The sequence below is a fragment of the Sorex fumeus genome, unplaced genomic scaffold (genome assembly GCF_029834395.1).
Source record: "Sorex fumeus unplaced genomic scaffold, SorFum_2.1 ptg000079l, whole genome shotgun sequence".
NCBI classification, from domain to species: Eukaryota; Metazoa; Chordata; class Mammalia; order Eulipotyphla; family Soricidae; genus Sorex; species Sorex fumeus.
In genome coordinates, this window is record NW_026606136.1 from 3,388,223 (window position 1) to 3,404,619 (window position 16,397).

A 16,397-nucleotide genomic window follows, 5' to 3' on the forward strand; every position below is an offset into this window, starting at 1 on the left:
TGAGGGGCCAAAGCAACAGAACGGCAGGTAGGGTGCTTACTTTGCATGCAGCAATACAGGCTCCGCCCCTGACATCCCAGATAGTACCCCAAAAACTGCCAGGCGCAAGCCCTGAGCACCATCAGGTGTAATCAAAAAAAAAGAGAGAGAGAGAGAAATTACTGACAAAAATACAACTAAATTAGGGGGCTGGGAGAGAGAACAGTGGGTAGGGTGCTTGCCTAGCATGTGGCCAACCTGGGTTCAATCCCTGGCTCCCCTGTTTGGTCCCCCAGAGCACTACCAAGAGTGATCCTTGAGCAATGAACCAGGAGTGAACCCTGAGCATCACCAGGTATGACCCCAAAGCAAAAACAAAAACTAAATTTAAAATCCCATGTACTCCTATATTCACTGTAGCACTATTCACAATAGCCAGAATCTGGAAACGACCCAAGTGCCCAAGAACAGAGGAGGGGATCAAGAAACAATATTACATGTACACAGTGGAATACTATACAGCCTTTAGGAAAGATGAAATCATGGCATTTGCTTATACACGGATGCACATGGAGGGTATCATGCTGAGTGAAATGAGTCAGAAGGAACGGGAGAGAATTGATCACACTCATTTGCAGGCTATTAAAAAAAAAGACATAAAAATAATACCCAAAGACAGTGAAAACGAAAGCCAGGAGGACTGGTTCAGGGTAGGAAGCTTGCCACAAGGCAAGGTAGAGGACAAGAAAGAAAGGCCCCTATGACAATGATAGTTGGAAATGATCCCTCTGGACAGGAACTGAGTGCTGAAAGGAGCTAAAGTGATATGCATGAAAACATTTCAGTAACAATATTGCAAAACAAAGTGCCTAAAAGGAAAAAAAAAGAAAAGAGAGAGAAAGGAAATTTATCTGTCATAGAAGCAGGTTGGAAGCCGTTGGGGGTGGAGGTGGGGGACCAGGAACATGGGTGGTGGGAAACGTATGGTGGTTAAAGGGTGGGTGTTGGGACACTGCATGACTGAAACCCGATCACAAACAACTTTCTGTTAATCTCGTAGTAATTCAATAAAAAAGAAAAAAATTAAAAACTTAAACATTTTAAAAATCCATGTATCAGAAAACAGGATCATATATAAATAATGATTTTTTAAAAAACCAGTAACAAGTTCCAGAGGAATAATATAATTGCTTAGAGCAGGGTTTCTTAAGCTTGTTTTATAACCCATTCCTTTTTTTGTCTTTCTGGTTTGTGGGCCACGTCTGGCACTTCATGGGATTTATTCCCCACTCTACGTTCAAGGATTATCAGAGAACTGTATGTGGTCTGGGGGTCGAACATGAGTCAGCTGTGTGCACGGGCAAGTGCCTTGTCCACTATCTTCCTGGTCCCATGACTCCTTTTGCCCAAGACATGCAACATGAATGAGAAAGTACCAGTACCAAATAATGAATCAAGTTACTTGGATTCATAACACAATTAATTTTGAATTAAGTTTTGAACATTGTGCATTCAGAAACACTATGACCAAATTTTTCTCAACCTCATAATTATATGACGCCATAAGGGGTTGCAATCTATTGTTGAAGAAGTTCAGGCTTATGCTCGCTATTCAAGTCCGTGTTCCCCCTTGAACACATACTCATCCTGCTGCTTGTCTCTATGTCTCTTTGCTTTTCCCCACGCTAAAGAAGCCATGTTTCCCCTTGAACATATATTTCCCCTCGTTCTCTCCTCTCACATCTTTCTTTAAAAAAAAAAAATTTATTGAGGTATTGTAATTTACAAAGTAATTCTTACTACCCGATTTTACAATCAGCCATGATAAAATTCCATGTATATAGTTTTCCCGACTTCAGATCTCAACTCCATCATGCCAGTATCAGAGATCACTCACGCCTGGGCTCTGGGGCCATACGGGATGCCAAGGACCAAAACCGGATCAGCCACATTGCAGGGCAAATGTCGTGACCGCTGTCCTATCTCTCTGGCTCTTCTCACATCTTTCTAAGGCTGTTTTATTCAATAAAAACTTCCTTGCTTAAAACAAATAATAAAAAAAAAAATAAATAAGAAGTTCAGGCTGACAGTACCTGCCTAGCAAGTGTATGGTCCTGAGTTCAAATCCCTGGTGTCCCACGTGCACCATGAACAATCCTGGCAACTTTACTGTTTGAGTCTGGCATCTCTGTGGTCTGTGATCCTTAGCACAACCATGACTTCTGGCCATACCACAGCCCGGTGTGTTTGTGAGCACCACAAAAATGGGTTCAATGCTTGACGAGCTCTAAGACTTGTGCCATGTTCAGGAAATGTGGCCTCCCACGAGTGTGTGGTAGCACCACAACAAGCCCTTGTAAACACTAATAGAACTGGTGTGCCTCAACTGGGAGTGAGCACGTGTACAAAAACCACTGCAACGGGACTTCAGGCGTCAGCCAAACAACAAGCACCCAGCCCCTCCCCCCCCCCAGCACCACAGCTCAATGTGTGTGAGCACCTCAGCCGGGCATGTGTGCAAAGCCCTGCTCAAGACAGTAGCCAGGACGGAAAAGTAAAGAGGAGGGAGTGGGGGGTGGAATGTTTAAAATGAACATAATAGTAAAGTGATTAAATAAGCATTAGTAGCTCTCTAATTAAAGAAATTTTGAAAAAAAAAAAAGATAAGACAGAAGTGCTTAAATATTCACAAGCTGATCAAGAAAAGTGAAAAACTCCTGAGCTAGTAGTTCCGGAATAGAATGAATGTGTGATGTGTATGAGGCCCTGAATTTGCTCCCCTGCATCTCCCCAACAGAAAAGGAAACAAACATATTCAGGAAGTTGCAACTATAACAATAACAAGAGCAAATGAAAGAAATAATCTAGTAGGCTGAAGGAATTGGAGGATACAGGGCCCAGGGAGACTACAGAAAAGGAATCTAGTGAAAGGGACGCCCAGGATGAGGACTGACACGTGAACAATAATGTTGGCCATGACTGCTAACACTCTATGAAAGCATAATGGATTAGAGACAAATGAATTTTTTTGATATTATTTATAAACTATTCAAAAATTTGGTTTACTTTTTCTTTGGAGGTGGGCCCCATCTGATGTCACTTCCCGACTGTGCCTGGGGGCTGCTCCTGCCAGTGCATGAAGGGATAGGTATAGCCGGGGATCAAACTCAGGCCTCCCACATGCAAAGCACACACCCAACCCATTGTGCAGTCCCTCCAGCCCCCAATTTACCTTTCCATAATTACTGACAACTTAAAACCTCAAGAACAGATCATTTGATTCCAGGTTAGCAACAAGGTGATGAAACACATACACCTCCTGCCACTCAAATTCCATAATCCAGCTACTCTAAGTTAGCAAAGCAGGAAATACATGTTCTGAGATATTTCACCTGCAGTCAATCTATACTACCCAACTGGCTTTCTACAACACTGCTGGAAGTCTCAGATTTTCGAAATACCACAACTCAATACTTTATTAGAATAAAATGGGGTCTAATGTGAACATTTTTGCTTTAATTGCCTCTCCCAGATATACAAATACTAAACTTCCCAGTTAAGAGTATAAGCTCCAAAGGACATGCCTTTATTATGAATCTTTATCTCTGCACGGTATTTTCTCTGCTTCCCTCGGAGCTCCATAAAAGGGACTACAATGCCATTCATGAGCATTACTGCATTGTACTACCTACACCCAGGAAGTGGAAACAAAATCGAGGCAAAAAGGAAGGAGGGAGGAGGAACTTCTTTTCTAATGCAGACTGTGAAACCCCTATGTTCAAAAGTTCTATTATAGATGCTATATCAGACACTTACAATAAGACTGCCAAGAACCGTTAAATAAGCAGTGTGCAAAATAGTCTACATTTTCTTTTTTTTCACATGCCATTAGAGAAATGTCACCATACTCATATTCTGTACTCTAAAGTATATTAAAATATAACCTGGAGACTCACTGTTAAACTGGTCCCTGATTGTTTTAATAAAGACCGCCCAAGATTAAAGGTTTGGTGGGGAAGGATGCTACCTTATTAAAGAAATAGCAAACCTAGTTTTATAGAAGGATTGAAATATAAAATAGAATGAGCCCATAGCACGGCTCCTGTCTGCAAGACAATTTAGTAGTTGAAATCCCTTACAGATTAAAAGGAAATCAATTTCAAAATTCTATCATCTCTTTTTAAACTTGTTCAAATGTCTGAGTATTCAAATGTCAGAATGCTTTAAAATTAGATAGTGAAGTAACACGCCTGTAGCTCATAAGTGAACATTTTCAACTCTCGGGTGAAGTTTTTCAACCTTCTAGCTTATTAGGTTAATAGGGACCTGCTTAATACAAATCCATACAAAATTACAGGTATCACTTGAGTACCAACGGTAATCTTTCCATATAAGAAGATAAGATTATCGTGCCACTGATAAGCCTCTCACACTCACATTCTGTCATAAATATACTACCTCTAATGGTGTGGGTTAGGTACGACTGTACCCAAGACAATGATTCTTTTTAACTCCAGAAAGTCAGTACAGTAAATAATCTTTCTTGCCTTCGAGACAATCACAGTGCTTGAGGCTGCTACAACACAAAAACAAAATATCTTCACAAATGTCTCCAAACAGTCAAGCTGAAAATCTAAGCCAAAGTTTCATTTAACAGCCTGTCAGGTTTTTGATGTGAAGCTAATGAATGCAGTGGCAAACAAATCCATCAAACCTAACATCAAAACAACTGCACTTCGTTCCACCAAACGGAAAAATGAAATACAACCTGCAGGCCAGCTCTTTGATCCAACCTAACCAGAACGCAGACTTGGGAGGGCCACCACCAGCACTGAGGCACAAAAATAACCATGGACTCCACTTCACCACACAAAGAGACAATGCTCCAGAAACACAATAAACTCCTCCTGAATGTGCACCCTTACATAATTTCAATTGCTAGAGGACCTACTACACATTTTTTTATTCTCTACCAGAAAAAAAGATATCTGGCCTTTCATTCTAGATGACTCTGATGCTGATGCTCAAAGCTATAAAAGTGTCTAAAATAAAATAAATCAATGGAAGGTAGGTTGACTCGTGCTGTTGTTTTTGCAAGTGACAGTTTATTCAAAACCTTTCACTTTTTATGAAAGCTCCCTAAAGAGAAATAAAACATGTCCTTCCGCTTTGTATGCATATCAAACACAATTCCTGTGTGCGTGTGTGTGTGTGTGTGTGGGGGGGGGGGGGGGGGGGGGGAGTGGGAATCTTGCTGATCTGAAAGCTTCCCTGGTCAGCAGGCAAGTGAGCATCTTGCTGTGTGGAACAGTTCTCTACAGTGTTTTCAGTGAAAACTTTCCCTTTACTTCATGAGGTTGAAAAAATTATGTCACCACCTTCTTAGGTAGGTGGTTTTTCTTAAAGGCAAAGCCCTTTTGTGCTTCTGGTGCACTGTTCAGGGTTTGGCTATACAGATGATCTTCACTTGACTTGCCATTCTTGAACTCTTATCGAGGCATGAAAATGTTACACACTTAGTAAAAATCAGATATCAAATTCTGATCTTGCCAAGTTCTCGTGGTCCTGAGCAGTGACACCAAGTCACAGCTCAGTCAGCAACACCATCATAAGGGCCAAGAGTAGAGACTCAAGAGACAGGTTTTCATTTTCAGGACAAAAATCCAATCACTTACAGGAGCTTTTCAACACTTTACTAAACAACGGGCTTTATTTTAGGTGATTTTAGCAAACTGGAAGCTGACTTCATTATTCTGAACGTATGTTAGGCCAGGGTTCATCATGATGCTTGGTAGTGTAGTATGAAGTTAGGTGTACTGAGTACTCCTAACATCATACTGCAACTGAAGATATTTTCAATTTAGGATGGGATCAGCATAGTCCCATCACAAGTGGAGGAGCAGCTGTACCATATTTAGCAGAACAAAACAAAAATTTATTAAGAAGAGAAACCCAAAAAACAACAGTAAGAGGAAAGGTTTAGGTAAGAGAGATTTCTAAAAACAGGGCCTGAGAGATGGTACAGCTGGCAAGGCGCTTGCCTTGCACACAACCCACCCAGGTTCGATCCCTGGCATCCTGGGCATCACCACAGGTGATAACTCAGTATAGTCACAGGAGTAACCTCTGAGCATCATCGGTGTAGCCCAAAAACAAAAGTGAGAGATTTCTAAAAACAATGCGAGAGTGAAATAATCGCCATCAAGGCTATGAAATCAATTTCCCCAACACCCTCACCTATGCCTGTCTGAAACATTTTCAAATTTCATGCGGATAAAAATGCCGTATGTGAAGGATGAAGCAGTTTAGGTACTTTTGTTTTTATTTTTAAAAGTCACCGGCTGGCACAGAAGCAACAGTACAGAGGGTGGGGTACTTGCCTTGCACAAAAGTCACCACAGGTTTGACCCCCCGCAGTCCATCTAGTTCTCCAAGCCCCAGCAGGAGTGATCCCAGAGCACGGAGTCCAGAGTAAATTTTAAAGGGCAATCTGTTTTAAAGGACTAGATTTAAAAAAAATAAAAAACCTGGGAATATAATATATGTGAGGTCCTCGTTTCAATCCCCAGCACTGGACGGAAGGGAGAAGTCCATGGGTGGAGGACCATCCACAAAACAACTATAATTTTCAAGCTGGTCATTATGTGAATAAACTGAGCCACATCTGTATTAGCCACATGAGGCAGAAAGGTCCTAACTGGCCAGTCTCCTGGGTTCTCAACAAAAACTGCTAACAAAACAATGAACTGAGGTTATCTTTTCAAAACCTAGGATTTTTTAATTAAAAAAATCTTTTGTAACAGCTGTCTGACTTATAAAATTAAAAAATTATTTTCTCATATATGAAATATAATCAGTAGATTCTCCATATTCTGCAATATATTAAACAATACCACATTATAGCCTTTTTTATCATGGGCTTTTACATACTTAAATCAACCTATATGACAAGTGAAACCCATTGTTTCAACTTCAAAGAAGCACATGATGATTTTTATAATAGGCCCCCAAACCATGGTAACTCAGTCACTAGTGAACATTTTTCTTTATGGCCAACACGCAGAAAAACCAAAGGCAAAGAAATCAGATTTAGCACACCCTGAAGTATTTTAAGCGTAATTTATAATTAATACCCTGATACTAAATCTATCGCCAGCAGAATGCAAATTAACTACACAATTTAAAAATTTTCCTAGAATCAATAACTATGTAGTATATTATATATATATACGTGTGTGTATATATAGGCACACACCACACAATGAATTCATAAAGATACATAAAAGCCAATCAAATGTCAAATACGAGACCAAAAGCAGCAAGAAAATGCCATCATAACACACTGCAGTATCAAAGAACTTACTTGATAATAGTCAAGAAAATAATAGTAAGGCATACAAGAATGCTTTAACATGGGACATTCGAAACTACACCCATCACAAGTTGTTTTAATTTTTATGCAGATTAAAATTAGCTATATAACTCAAAACAGAATCACAATACAGCACCATGTAAATTATTCATTAAAACCCTCTGAGGCAGGCAGATTCCCTCCCCTCTCATTACCCTCCTCCACTGGACATATCCAACAACAAGGACATCCGTGTTCTAATAAGCCCTGCAATATGTGATGATAAAGGGCATTCTGCAGACTGCTTGCTCTGAAATGTAAGAGACTGCAGCAATAAAAAATGAATACACGGAGCAGCACCACTTACCAATGGAAGGGAGACACATTAAACACACCTCAAATATATCCGATTAAGAACATCTAAACTAACTGGTCCACCAGTATCAAAGCCATTGAAAATTCTGTACTCAGAACCAAGACAGACATGAACATTATTAAATGGCATGATGGAGACCAAAAGCTTTGCTGGCTATTTACATCAACTCTGGTTTTCTTCTCCTTCCAACAAATCTATGGGATGCAAACACATTTCTAACTGATTTAAGTAGAAACAGTAACATTCCTAGAGTTAAGACTACAAGCTAGAAGAGGAGAGCCCCGCTCGTTCGCTCGTTCGGGTCACTCCACTGCAAACGTCCTCAAGCACAGTGTCCTGCTTTTGTAACAATTCCATCAATCTAGGTTTTGAAGGTGGAGATTTCCAAGGCTACCACCATAGACCTTTCCAGTCAAGTCTCACTCCATTCCCCTTCCACATCCACGTGGAAATTTGAATACACACCCCCAAACAATTCTGTTACTTTATCAGAACATTTTAGCTTCAGGAAGAAACTATTTTAGCCAATGACTCATGAATTAGATCAGAAACTTGCAGTCAACAAGCACCAAGTAATTTTTCTGTTGACGCTGAACAGCTGTGATAGCTGACTTAGAATGTCAGTAATTAAAGATGCAAACCATAAAATACCATACCTTGTTAGAGCCTTGAGGCCAGGCTGTTCAGTGCAGATGTATAACATGTCTGCAAAAGCACTGCAATAGTAGCCAAGGTACACACTGAGTGTTCTATTTTTATTAGGCTTATTGTAAGAATACAGAATGAGTAATGGGGAAAAGTTGTTCGATTCTGTTCCTTTCTAAATGACCCCTCATAAACAGAAATTATTCAGAACACAAAAAGTCTTCTAATAGCAGCTGTTTTCTTTTTACGTCAAGAATTCATTCAAATGATCCCTGAGCTGCCAAAGAACTCTGCTTTTAATATATTATGTGATTTTCAAAGTATATTTGTAAATTAAACCTAGAGTTGCCCTCCCTGAATGTATTTCTACCCAACCTCACCCAAGGTCTTACATGCAAGTTTGATCAACACAGAATGAGTGAATGCTCATTTGTGCCAAGCAGTGGCTACGAAAAAGTCACATAAGGTATGTGGTTATCATTTTCTGGTAACTCTATGTCTATTTTACATACTCCATAAAACACAGAGCATCAACAGAAGCTGCACTCCACCAACCTGAATCTTTGCCTCCAAAGTCATAGGAGCAGCTGGAGCAATAGTACAGAGGGTTGGCACTTGCCTTGTACCAGGTTAACCTGGTTTAATCCCCTGCACCCCACATAGTCCCTAAGCTCTCCCAGGAGAGATCACTGAGCACCGGAGCCAGGAATAAGCCCGGAACTCCACAGGTGTGGCCCAAAATATAGAAAGCAAATGAAACAAAAACAAGTCACAGGGAAAAAAACAATCAAACAGAAGCTACCATCACACTGAAGGTGTCCTCTATCTATTTCAAACGACGGGGGAATTAAGCTTAACAAAGTTTCCTTTTTGTGAATGAAAACACATCATCTATAAATGAAATTAGATATACTGGGCATGAAATATAAGATTTTGAGCCAAATTTAACATGACAATGTATTTTTAATTAAACAGTTCCATCCTATTATTTTTATAAAACTCCCTTCTGCTTTGAGGAATGTTTCAAATGCTTCTTCCTAACGTCCCCTCTCAACTGCCTGTTGTCATAGTATCAACAGCCACTCTCCTCTATAAATACTGTTTTCTAAGCCATGGGTTAAAAATACAACAAATTCACATGGAGTTACAAAATTAAAAAATTTTTTCAAAAGGAAAATTGGTAGCCTTAAGAGAGGAACCGGCATTAATTTTTAATGTAAATCATTTCCACTTTAATCTCAAAAAAGAAAAATGTAGCTTCAAGTGGTGATATAAACTATGCAAGATAAGTATACTAGTCCGAAATAAATGACCATGATGAGAGGCACAGGTCAATAAGGAAAAAATAAGACTGTATGTGATCTTAGCTTTCCCACTACAATAACCAGGATACACATTTAATTTAGGCTTTATTTGTGAGGCATGACTTACCAATTTAGCAACTTTTCCATAGTCAATCCATCTTACAGTAGCAAAATTTGTAGATTCTGCACAGTTGAAACCATGATTAAAACCAGCATGGTAGCCATATGGGAAAGTGATCATAAATTCTCCAGCCTCCTGGGTGATCTTCAGGGTAGAAAACATACAGTATTTTCCAATTACATGACTTCCCAATTGTAAATACAATTACAATATATTTCCTATTGAAAAATGAGGAGATCATGCAATGTGTCACAGCTATACTACTATAAAAAAAATCCCACAGATCTTTGATCCTTCTCTAAACTTTTCAGGAAAACTTCTGGACTTTTCTAAACAGTGTGTATTACCTTCTGGTAATGGAACTAACTGATCAGATCCTCAATGATCCTCATTATTCAAATAAATTTTACTCATACTAGCAATCAATACTTACAAATAGTATAATCAATGTGTCGTTTCATATTTTAAAGTTTCACAACTGAACTCACAACAGGTCATATGATTGGCACTTTTGAGATTAAAGCCTGAAAAATTCAACACTGCCTGTGTAGACTTTATTATGAATCCACTAAAAGTCTGTGGCTGTCACAAAATTATCTTTTCAAAATACTTAGAAGACATCTGATTAACAAAAATATCCCACCAAAGAATATTACTGAGGACCAGGGAGTTAGTATTTAGGTAAGGTGCTTGCCTTGCACACAGCCAACCAGGGTTCAATTCCTGATACCCCATATGGTCCCCCAATCACTGCCATAAGTGATCTCTGGGAACAGAGTCAAGAGGAACACCTGAGCATGGTCAGATGGGGGCCAAAAAACAAACAAAAAAGAGTACCATTTGATTTGCTGGCGTAAACAACAAGAAGTAAATTTATTTGTGCCTACTAACAGGTCAGGCTAGGGAACGGGAGGGAAACTGGGAACATTGGTGGAGGGAAGATCACAGTGGTGGAGAGATTGGTATTGGATCATTATATGCCTGAAGCAACTGTATTACGAACAACTTTGAAAATCAAGGTGTTTTAATAAATTTTTTGAAAGAATATTATTTGAAAGAGGATTTAAATGTACAAATATGCATGTGTTTAAGTATTTTTTTAATTAAGATAATAGGTAAATCTGTCAAGAGACCGAAATCAAACATGTGCCATGTATTTATTCCATTTCTATTTTCTATATTAAAGACATTCGTTTTTCTGGTTTGGCTTGGTTTCGGGGTCACACCCAGCAGTGCTCAGAATTTACTCCTGGCTCTTCTCTCGGGAATCTCTCCAGGAGGGGCTCGGAGGATATGTGATGCCAGAGATCAAACATGGATAAGTGACAAGCAGGGCAAGCACCTTAGTCCCCAAGATGCTGGGTTTCTTTAATAGCAATCAAAGCGCACAAAACATGCCGTGAGCTACAGAAAAACAATGAAGTCAAAATTTTATAGTTTTTTATTAATCTATCTACTGAATCAACCAATTTACTGTTTACTAGTTCCTCTGGCCACCACGGTACATTTTAATCCCTCCTAAAATGCTGAGAAATGAGTATGCAAACATGTATGTGTGCACAGACACACAGGGGCACACTGTATAAATACAGTTGCACACGCTGCAATTCAACGTCCATTTTAGGGCTGCTAAAATATTGTGTGTGGGAAGGAATATTTTCTTTCCCAACAATTCTGAAATTCAGCTTATCTTGCCCACCACTTCCCCCCAAGCCACCCCTGCAAGAGTTCGACTGCAGTGAGCAGCAACTCAGCTGCCACCTGGCAGACCAGGAGTGGCATATCAGCACTCCACATGGTTCTAGTTCCAGCCTTCTGAGCCTGAGTCTTTCCTTGCATGATCTCACTGATTCTCATTAATTCTAAATGTGCTTAGAAACTATGTGAGAAACAAAGCTCACCCAACTTACCCTCTTCTAGCCCTAAAAAGGTGGCGGGAAGAGGAGGAAAAGCGCCCCTGGGCTGAAGAAACCACCTTCCCTGCCACGCTGAATCCCACCATCGATCGTCTACTAGGAAATCTTGTTCTTACCACAAGGAAAAAGAGCACCTTGTTCCTACTGAATAGGGTTGAATGTTTATACCTCTGTATAGGTTCTAGAAACAAGTTAGTCCCATTTAGGAAAACTTTTAAACTTCCTGCCTCCATAAACTGACATAAAAGTACAGGGACCGGGGCTGGGGCTGGAGCAATAGCATAGCAGGTAGGGCGTTTGCCTTGCACGTGGCCAACCCGGGTTCGATTCCCAGCATCCCGTATGGTTCCCAGGGGTGATTCCTGAGTGCAGAACCAGGAGTAACCCCTGAGTATTGCCAGGTGTGACCCAAAAAGAAAAAAAAGTACAGGGACAGAAACAAGTTCATTTTACAAGATGACTAAATAATGATCAAAACCTCATTTCACCTATGGAATCTAAAAGCACAGACGTTAGCAACGTATTAATCATTACTTACCCATAAATATACACGTATATATGCATATATATATATATGCTCATGTTTTGTGTGTGTGTGTATGTGTGTGTGTGTGAGAGAGAGAGAGAGAGAGAGAGAGAACAGAGAGAGAGATGGAAAGAGTGTGGAAAGAGCATGGAAACTGAAAAGAAAAACAGCTATTCCTCTGGGCAATGAATGCCTAAAGAGAGCTGAACTGGAGCTGGGGAGACAGCTGGCAGGGCTGAAGGTGCACTCTGCATGCAGGAGCCCTTGTCTTGATTCCAGGCACTGCAAGGTCCCCTCAGCACCACCAGAAGTGCCTCCCCTAAGCCCTAGCTCTGAGCCAGGAGTAGTTTCTGAACACCTCAAGGTATCTGCATGTGTTTGGTGGGGGCAGGGCGGGGGAACTGGGCAGGGGGAAAGGGGATGGGAGGAGAGAGGGAGGAAATGTTGAATGATCCGGCCACCTACAAAAGAATTACATAAAATGACCCAGCTTCGAAAGACGAGACGAGATCCTAGCAAAGCAAGACAGCTAGAAAACAGTACTAGGAGAGAGCTCTCAGAAGAGGGTGCAGGGTACCTGGGTCTAACTCCCCAAAAGAGAGGAAAGCATGCTCTAAAGGTCCCCATCTATCCACCAAACCCTCTGCCAGGCATCTTGCCAAACCGCTATCCAAAGATCAGCTGAATCAGTTCCCATCTTCGAGGACTGTAGCCCACAACTTCTCTGCCTAAGCATATTTCAATTGAAAGTGTCTAATCGAAACCTTAGTAAATCTACACAACGGAATACTATGCAGCTGTTAGAAAAGATGTAAAACTGAGGCACTGTAGCACTGTCCTCCCCCTGTTCATCGATATGCTTGAGCGGGCACCAGTAATGTCTCTATTGTGAGACTTGTTGTTATTGTTTTAGCATATCGAATACATCATGGGGAGCTTGCCAGGCTCTGTCGTGCAGGCGGGATACTCTTGGTAGCTTGCCAGGTTCTCCGAGAGGAATGGAGGAATCGAACCCAGGTTGGACTCATGCAAAGCAAACGCCCTACCCGCTTTGCTATCACTCCAGCCCAGGAAAGATGAAGTCATGAAATTTGCTTATAAGTGGATGGACATGGAGAGTATCATGCTAAATGAAATGAGTCAGAAAGAGAGGAACAGACATAGAATGACTGCACTCATTTATGGAATATAAAATAACATGAGTCTAACACCCAAGGGCTGTAGAGACAAGGGCCAGGAAGATTACTCCACGGTTGGAAGCCTGCCTCATGAACTGGGGGAGAAGACAGCTGCGATAGAGAAGGGATCACTAAGTCAACGGTAGTTGGAGAGATCACTCAGGATGGGAGATGTATGCTGAAAGTAGACAAACGACCACACATGATGGCCTCTCAGTATCTGTATTGCAAACCATAATGCCCAAAAGTAGAGAGAGAGTAAGAGGAAAATTGTCTGCCATAGAGGCAGAGAGAGGGGTTGAATGGGGGGGGGCGGAGGGGAGAAATACTGGGGACATTGGTGGTGAAAAATGTACACTGGTGGAGGGATGTGTGTTTGATCATCGTATGACTGAAACTCAAATATGAAAGCGTTGAAACTATCTCATGGTGATTCAATTTTTTAAAAAAGCGGGAAAAGTAAAAATGTCAGATAAAAATTAATAAATAAAAGTATCTAATCAAGTTTTTGACCCCTCCAAAGAAATGCTCATTATGAGGCTCTGAGAGTGAAAAGTTCAGTGCCCCTTCAGGGACGGGAGTAGAGGGTACAGCCTCTATCGGTATTCCAGAAACCGTGCTGCACCAAGCCCGTCATCAGCTCCTCTCCACACCAGGGGTCCCAACAGTGCGCAACTTAAGACGCCTGCTTGCAGTCAAAGGTAAAAAGCACAAAAATAAGTCAGTGGTGACTGCCAGGTGGGTCACATGCAGGACTGGTGCCTTAGCACCAGTGAACTGGGACACCACCTCAGGCTGGAGCAAGATTCTTTAGTCCTTGCAAAAATTCCTCTTGGAACAAAGCTAAAGGAGAAGGAGGTGGGACTCTCTAGGGGTCTGAGATTAAGAAGAAGTAAACATTTAGACCAAGTGCGCAGCCTCTATGGTGGAAAACAGTATGGATTATGGGAAGGAAAGTCAAATAAAAATGAAGAGACTGGAGTTATTTTTTTTAATGTTTCTGTAAGCAGCTAAGAACTTAATCCTCCTCCAACAGAGAGAGCTTTTAGTTATCTGGTCAAATGCATTTTTTCATTTTAGCTTCTTCTCATAAAAATTCTCATACACCATAATAATTTCAAGCCCCAAACTACCCATGACTGCATATAAAAAGGAATCTAGTACGTACTGAGTCTTAGAGAATTTAATCTTCAGAACTACTTCAAAGCAATCTCATTATTAAATCATTAGGTATCTTTTTATTCATAATAAAAAGATATTCAATTGTACTGTATTGAAATGCAACATACTGGGACTATAGTCATCGATTCTAACTAACCAAACAATTAATAATCGTTCTTACTCCTTTTCAAAAGTCACATATACATAAATGACATCGCTAACATAAGACTTCAATGCAGAAGTACCACATCTTGTCAAATGTGCTACATTTTATTATCAGTATTGTAACAAGAGAAGTCTTACAGCATATCATCTTCAGCAAGCATGCCCTAATAAAAAAGTAACTCAAATTAGTATTTAAACATTGTTCCATTATGAAATGTGAATATAATTTTTCTCCCCACATCCTAAAAATTCTACTGAAAATAAAAGTTACAGTAGTGTATGTTAACTTAGTGTATATGTGTGTCTAATATTACAAACAAAATAATTTTGCTGAAGAGTAATGTTAAGGTACCTTGTCAAAAGGAATACCATATTTCTTCAATACTGAAGGAGATATCAGTGTCATCTTGTGGCGAAGAAATGCATCACACCCTTGAGAACTGCTAGGGAAAAAACCTAAATGGAAACAAAATAAAAAAGCAGTGATGTGGCAGTTAAGAAAAATTGATAGTTTCTCTTAAACCTCTGTTCTAATACGCTTATTAGTTTTATGCAAATGCACACAAGTCCACATGCAAAATTCCTTGATAATGAAAATTAGGGAAAAAATTTTAATTGATTTGCTTTCTTTGCAAAATAATCTACAAAGAATCATTTTTAGAACACATAAAAGTACTGAACTTGATATATTTCAATTTGCCACAAATCTGAATTCAATCTGCTTAATAACTGATAAATAAACTAAATATTAAGGAAAATCAGAAGAGACATCATATACATTTTGATAGAGGAATCTCTCATTTCAGATTCCTATGAATGACCATTCTAGAAGCAGCACTTGTAAAACAGAAAGGGGGGTCAGGTGGAGAGGCACAGGCCTGACATGGGTGAGGCTCTGAGTTTGATCCAAAGGAAAACAGAAATAACAAAATTGTACATGCCAATGGAAAACATGAGAAATGTTCTCATGTTCTAGAATGCTACGTGACTAAAAGGAATAATTCTGCTCTGTACTACTTGTGCTGCCCTCTGCTTACGGTTAATATTCAAAAACAGAAATAGAAAATAAACTGCTATGTCAACTATATGAAAGAATGCAGACTCTGTGCCACACTGATGTAGCGGTCATAGCCACACGACAAGATGCCCAAGTCCCTTGCCCCAGAGAAAGCACAGCCAACAGCCAGCAAACACACAACTTGCAGAAACATTTTAATAACACAATGGATCTATCTATTTAATAACACATGGGTCTATCAAACTTTTCAAATCTGTAACTCTGTGCAGCACTACATGAATTAAGTTTTAAATTAAAATCAATGAAGAAAGAGGAGTCTATTTAATTATCTTTTCATATGGATTTGTAATCAGGACCTGAACAATGTGGTGACTGGTCATAAGTTAATTTAAATTGGAAAACCACTGAAGGAAGACAATTTGCAGCATATTCAGAACTTCACATTGGTTGAAAACTTGTATTTACAAGTTATCAGAATGACATTTTACAACACCCTGGAAAACACCTCATAAACTGCACAAATCATGTGCAAAGCATGGGTCTCAAAATCAGTTTTACCTGAAAATACCTGGAGGGTAATACAGGGCTCATGCCCATGCTTACGGCCAGCCTATGAAAAGAACTCTATGCAACATATAAACAGCCAATATAATTAGA

General features: G+C 39.9%; 1 protein-coding gene across 1 annotated transcript in view; it reads right to left on the reverse strand.

The window, feature by feature from the left end:
• KDM4C (lysine demethylase 4C) overlaps positions 1 to 16,397 on the reverse strand; it is a 443,969-nt gene that overhangs the window by 304,174 nt on the left and 123,398 nt on the right. The window contains exons 7-8 of the mRNA XM_056130576.1: positions 15,075 to 15,178; positions 9,783 to 9,920 (exon numbers count right to left, since the gene is read on the reverse strand). Coding sequence (XP_055986551.1) covers positions 9,783 to 9,920; positions 15,075 to 15,178 — 242 coding nt within the window. The remainder of the gene's footprint in view (positions 1 to 9,782; positions 9,921 to 15,074; positions 15,179 to 16,397) is intronic.